This window comes from Cygnus atratus, chromosome 29, assembly GCF_013377495.2.
Source record: "Cygnus atratus isolate AKBS03 ecotype Queensland, Australia chromosome 29, CAtr_DNAZoo_HiC_assembly, whole genome shotgun sequence".
Taxonomy (NCBI): domain Eukaryota; kingdom Metazoa; phylum Chordata; class Aves; order Anseriformes; family Anatidae; genus Cygnus; species Cygnus atratus.
Window position 1 is genome coordinate 1,483,280 of NC_066390.1, and position 6,000 is coordinate 1,489,279.

Below are 6,000 nucleotides of genomic sequence, written 5' to 3' on the forward strand. Positions count from 1 at the left end.
GGGGGGGGGGAGAACCCGAGGGGGGAGGCCGGGGGGGGTCCCAGTGCCTTTTCCCAGTGAATCCTGCCCGGGGCCAGGAGCCCAGCGGGGAGGGAGCCTCCACAGCTGAGGCCAAGGGAGCTCCTGGCTCCCCCCTAGCCTGGACCCAAAACTCGCCCCCTTCTCTCCTGCAGCCCCGCATCCCGGGAACGGGCTGGATTTGGTAGCTACCAGCACCCCCCGGCTTCCTCCCACTTTTCCAGGGGTGTGTGGGTGCTGCAGGGGTGCCCTTGAGCAGTTTTATTCCCCTCCAAAAAAATCCATCGCATCCCTTCTTCTCCGCACCTGTTTGGCTGATGATTGCACTGGGACTGGGACCAGGAGTGGGACTGGGCTGGAGAAGCTCCTGGGTCCAGGACTCAAAGGCACCAGTGATCCCATGGCCATACTGGGGCTGAAGGAGTAGCTGAAGGGTTTTTAACCTCCCTGGCAGCCAGAGCCCACCGGGTCCACGTACAGCTGGGCCACGTCCTGCTGCGTTCCCAGGCAGGACACGGTGCAGAGGTCTCAGGTAAATCCTAATTTTCATGGTCCTCCTGCGGCTGCCTTGTCCCTCCTGCCCACCTCTGAGCTGAATTCCCATTTTGTGCCTGGCTCTTGTGCCAGCATCTCCCCCGGATCTGGCTCCCAGCCCTTTCTTCTGCTTCGGGTGGTCCTGTTTGGGGTCAGGGTCTTCAGCCCTGCAGTCAGTCTCTGTCCCGAACCAGCCGTGCTCCTCTTGGGGATCAAGTCTGCTGGAAGGAAACCACTAAAGGATCGAAGCCGAGTTCCTGGTCCTGCAGGAAAGGAAAAGGAATTGAACCTGCTTGTTTTGGGATGAGAGCCCGGTGCCCCATGACACAAAGGGAGAACCGGGAGAGCTCAGGAGAGCTGAGCCATCGCAAACTGAAAATGAAGTTTTTAGCTTTCTCCCAGTGGGTTCCTGGTGGTTCGTTCAGACACTGTGGGGTGGAGATGTCCAAACGGAAAGGTATCCAAACTAAACAGGCTGGAAAAGCTTCCCGCTCGCAGTGGGTTCCCAGCTCTCCTCATCTTCCTTGGAAAACTGGGAAGTTACTTCATCAGCCAATTCCATTTTTGCCTACCTTTTCCCCATTTTTTAAAAATTATTTATTATTTATTATAGTCTGGAGAAAAAGTGAGAGCAAAATCCCTGCAAGCTCAAACTGGAAATCATTTCCAAAGGGGCAACCTCCTGACACCCTCCCACGGGAATACTGCCCTGCAAAGTGCCGGGAAGGGGGGAACCAGCTGGTCCTGCCTCTCGCACAAAGCCCCAAACCTGGCAATTTTTCACCGATAGCACCCGACTGGGAGGGAATTGTGGTGCAGAGGATGAGCGAGGGATGGGTGCTGAGGGCAGGGGTGCAGGGCCAGGTCTCCGAGGGTGGAGGGAAAGCAACCCTCGGGCTCACAGCCCCAGAACCGTGGCCTGGGGGGGTGTCCGAGCAGACCTGCAGCCCTTTCTGGTGCGAAGCGGGTGCAGCCCTTGCTCAGCTGTGGTCCTCCCAGGGTGCTGGTAGAGGATATTTGGACCCTGCTCCCTCCCGGCTCGGCCAGCCCCATCAATTCATCCCAAAGATGTTCCTTCACCGCCTTCGCTCGCCAGATCTCAGAGCATCTGACCGCCTCCGATTGCTTTACCCGAGAGTTAATTGGGGCCACATGGTCCTCCCGGGATGCGGTGGCTGGGCAGAGCAATTAACACCCTAATCCAGCCCCCGAGCCCCATCACGCATATTAAAAGTGGGATTTTCCACGTGGGGTGGGCAGGGGCGGTGGAGCCGAGGCTTGGACAGCACACTTTCAGCAAAGCTGCTTAGATGCTAAGCTTTATTAAATGAGGCAGGCACGGTGACAGGATCTGGGGGGCTGATTAACATGAAACCCTGGCTGCTTTGTGCAGCAGGACTGCGCTCGTTATGGCAGAGGGAAATGAAGGTGCAGGCAAATGTGCTCAGGTTAGGGCAGGAGAAGCTCCAGGGACAGCTCAGCAGAGGGACCTTGACTTTTTCAGGCTTCCTTTTGCAGCCCACAAAGTGGAATCAGGGTTGAAGCCATGAGAATGGGGCTGGACCAGGGGGAGATCAGGCTCCAAGTCAAACTCATGGGTGGGAATAACCCCAAAGTAAATTACTGGAAGTCCCCAGGAAAAAGCTCCAGTGGCTCCTGACTCAACGTGTCGGCTACGGGACTGAGAGCTGATTACAGCCCCATAAAGATTGTCTGAAACTACGCCTTTTAGTAGAAAAACCATAACTGTGGTGCCTTGTGCTGGATGCCATACGTTACAATGATGGGCACATAACAAAAATCACTAGAAACTGCTGTAGGGGTAGACAGACAGATTCCATAGGCACCACTGGAGGACAGAAAGCAGTCGATGTCTCTGGAAGATGATTTTGTGCTCAGTTCCTAATGCACCGAGCGAATCTCCTGCTGGGATTCATTAACTTCTCCTTATCCCCTTATTGCAGAGGTCAGGGATGACGAAGACGTACGCCAAGCCCAAGGAGATGGCGGAGCTCCTGAGCACCCAAGCCTGGATGGATGAAACGCTGAGCTCCAAAGGCGAGCTGAAGGAAGAGGACGGCAGGCAAGGTCCCTTCGGGTTGGTGCCTGGCTTGAACGAAGAGCACGACAGCATCGAGGAAGAAGAGGAGGAAGAAGATGACGGGGAAAAGCCGAAGAGAAGAGGACCAAAGAAGAAGAAGATGACCAAGGCGAGGCTTGAGCGATTCAGGGCTCGGCGGGTGAAGGCCAATGCCCGTGAGCGCACGCGGATGCACGGCCTGAACGATGCTCTGGACAACCTGAGGAGGGTGATGCCCTGCTACTCCAAGACGCAGAAATTGTCCAAGATCGAGACCCTGAGGCTTGCGAGGAATTACATCTGGGCTCTGTCTGAGGTGCTCGAAACGGGGCAGACTCCTGAAGGCAAGAGCTTTGTGGAGATGCTCTGCAAGGGCTTGTCGCAGCCCACCAGCAACCTGGTGGCTGGCTGCCTGCAGCTGGGGCCGCAGACCCTGTTCCTGGAGAAGCACGAAGAAAAGTCCCCGGTGTGCGACTCGGCCATTTCCAGCCACTCCTTCAGCTACCAGTCCCCGGGGCTCCCCAGCCCGCCCTACGGGTCGATGGAAACCCACCTGCTGCATCTGAAGCCTCCGACCTTCAAGAGCCTGGTGGATGCGTCCTTCGGAGCCCACCCCAATGACTGCACCACTCCCCCCTACGAGGGGCCCCTGACGCCGCCCCTCAGCATCAGCGGGAACTTCTCCCTGAAGCAAGACGGGTCCCCAGACCTGGATAAATCCTACACCTTCATGGCCCACTACCCCTCGGTCGGCCTGGCGGGCGCACACGGACACGGAGCACACTTCCAAAGCGCGGTGCCCCGCTACGAGATCCCCATAGACATGAGCTACGAGTCCTACCCGCACCACGTGGCCGGGCCCCAGCTCAATGCCATCTTCAACGAGTAGCAAAGCAGGGTCAGACCCGAACTCTGGAGACAGGGAGAAGTTCGGCCGAGCTACGAAGCTGTTTCTAGAAGGGACGCAGCCGGAGCAAGGGAATTGCTGCTCCGGGGCAGCGCGAGACCTCTGAGCATCTCTGCAGGACATCACTGCGCGAGGTGCAGCTGGCCCTCCTGTCCTCCCCCAGCCCGTGCCACCTCGCTGAGTTTCAGAGCTGCCCCCAGAGATCTTCCTGAGATCTGAACCCGGATTGCAGACCCCTGTATCTGCGTGAAACGCCCGCAACACCTCCTCCAGGTGTGGTGGGAAAGGGGTTTCGGTGCAGGACCAGCTCCAAGGAGCTGGTCCCATGCACGTCCAGCTGGGGACAGGGGCTCTTGTCTGCACAGCTCTTCTGCTCCAGGCTCCAGAGCTGAATCCTGCTCGGGTGGCGGAGCCTGGGTACTGAGCTCCACCACCGGCCACAGCTGAACCGCCGCTCCCCTCTCCCTTTTCCCCAGAGATGCTCACGGAGGTGGCTTCGCCCTGCACGTTTCCAGCTTCGCCTGATGTGAGCCCGCTCCAGCACCAGGGACAAACATTTGTTGAGCCTCCAGAGCTCGGCTCGCTCCCTCCTCGGGGTGGGAGCCCCAAGCCCCTCGGGCCCCTCGGGTTGTCCAGTTCCCCTCCCAGAGCAGCCAAGGGTCCAGCCCCAGAGGTGGGAATGATGTGGACCACCCCCAGAAGACCCCCGGGGCTGCTTCTCACCCGAGGGAGACCCGTGCCACCGTATCTGCCCCGTCAAGATCTCCGTGATGATCCCTCCTCGGCTCGTCCCCGCTGCCCTGGTCCTCAGTCTCAGCCCTCAGACCCAAAACCAGCAGGTGACTGTCACGGATCGTGGCACCTCGCTGCAGGATGCTCGACCTTTCAGAGCACAAATATCCCGGACTCGAGAGCTGAAACAGGAGCCAACAGGGCCGCGTCTTCTTAGGGTTTGTAGAGTACCTACCACGATCCGTGTTCCCAAGACATCCTGCCAAAAGAAGCGTGTCTTAATTCCCTGTTTTATTTATTATTTGCTTGGGGGGGGGGGGGGGGGGGGGGTGCGTGTCTAATTTATTTCCCTCTGTTTTACATGAAATGTGGAATGTGCTGAAGAACCTCCTCATTTTCCGGTTGACTTCCAAGTGCTTAGTTGGAGTTAGCTTTGTGGAGACGTGTGGTTTTTGCAGTGCTGTTGCTCCAGGATTATTTATTAGCCATTATTTATTTAATTTATTTTCCTCCTGCCCTGGCGGTCTATCTTCTGGTGACTGAACCAAGTACTTTAGCCGAGGGGTTGCATATTTAATGGTGAACTCCATATTTAACATTGCCATTTCTCGTGTTTTGGATGGTGCCCAGCAGCTCCCAACTCGTCCCCTGTATTTCTATGAGCAATAACTTTTAAAGGCTATGCAACTATTTTTGTTTTCAAGAAAATGCAGGCAACTATTTTTGAAATCCCCACTGGCCTCGCGAGCCCGGCTGGCCGAACCTCACTCTTTTACCGAGGTGTTTTGTACAGAGTTGGGAATTTGGAGATGATTTGCGCTCCGGAGGTCCCTGCCCAGCCCCTGGATCCCGGGGCTTGTTTCCTTTTGTACTGAGAGCAAATGTTTATCCTTTTGTAAAGAAAGCAGAATTGGGTTTTTAGCTCAAATAAAGTTGTGGTCTTGTTTGAAGCAACATCACCGCGGGGCTGTCGTCTCCTTGTCTGTGGTCTTCAGCGTGGTGGCGCGGGCTGCCTGGCAGGGAAACCAGAAGGACCCGGGGAGTTTTGATCCCAACCCCCCCATGCTGGGGTCCAGCTGGGATCCCTGACCACGGGGCTGGGCTCCGTGCGCTGCTGGGAGTCAGGATGGTCCCCAGGGGTGGCAGGAGGTGGGTGGCACTGGGCTCCCCCGTGGGGTGGTGGCATTTAGCATCCAGCTGCTGCTGGCTCTGCCCTGGGGCTCTGCTCGCTGTCCCTGACACTTCGACCATCTGCAACTGGTTTTCATGGGCTGCACGTCACAAACATGCTCACACACATGTTGGCGTGTGCCCAAACATACGTGTGGACTCGCACACGCACATGGGGACCTCCCCTTGCACCCCAGCAGCCATGCGCACCCCCCACAGCCGCACTCACACACAAATATCACACGTGCACAGCAGCACTTTGCATGCTGGCACGCCATCCTCTTGCTCCCCCCCCACACAGCTGCATGTGTGCACACACAGGAGGTTGCCAAAATGTACACACACGCAGGTGTGCACGCACCAACGTCCTGGTTTCACCCCGGCCACGTGCAAGGCGTGCATCGCCCTGCCCGCGCTCGGCGCTTTGCTCGCCGGAGCCTGCCTTGCCCAGCTGTGCTCAAATCCTGGAGCAGCTCCTGGCTGCCGCTGGGGCCTCTCGTCCCCGCCGTCCCCTCGCATGGGGACCTGAGTGCCACGTGTCCCTGTGCCGCTCGGTGCC

At 57.6% G+C, this 6,000-nt stretch overlaps 1 protein-coding gene across 1 annotated transcript; it reads left to right on the plus strand.

Moving 5' to 3' along the window:
* Positions 1-2,525: 2,525 nt before the first annotated feature.
* Positions 2,526-3,521, plus strand: NEUROD4 (neuronal differentiation 4). Its single transcript, XM_035570320.1, has one exon. It carries the CDS (start codon positions 2,526-2,528, stop codon positions 3,519-3,521), a length of 996 nt encoding a protein of 331 aa, XP_035426213.1.
* The last annotated feature ends 2,479 nt before the right edge of the window (positions 3,522-6,000 follow it).

What these genes read in the sequence shown, in the direction of transcription:
- NEUROD4 (XM_035570320.1), top strand. Translation starts at nt 2,526, where the DNA reads ATGACGAAGACGTACGCCAAGCCCAAGGAGATGGCGGAGCTCCTGAGC.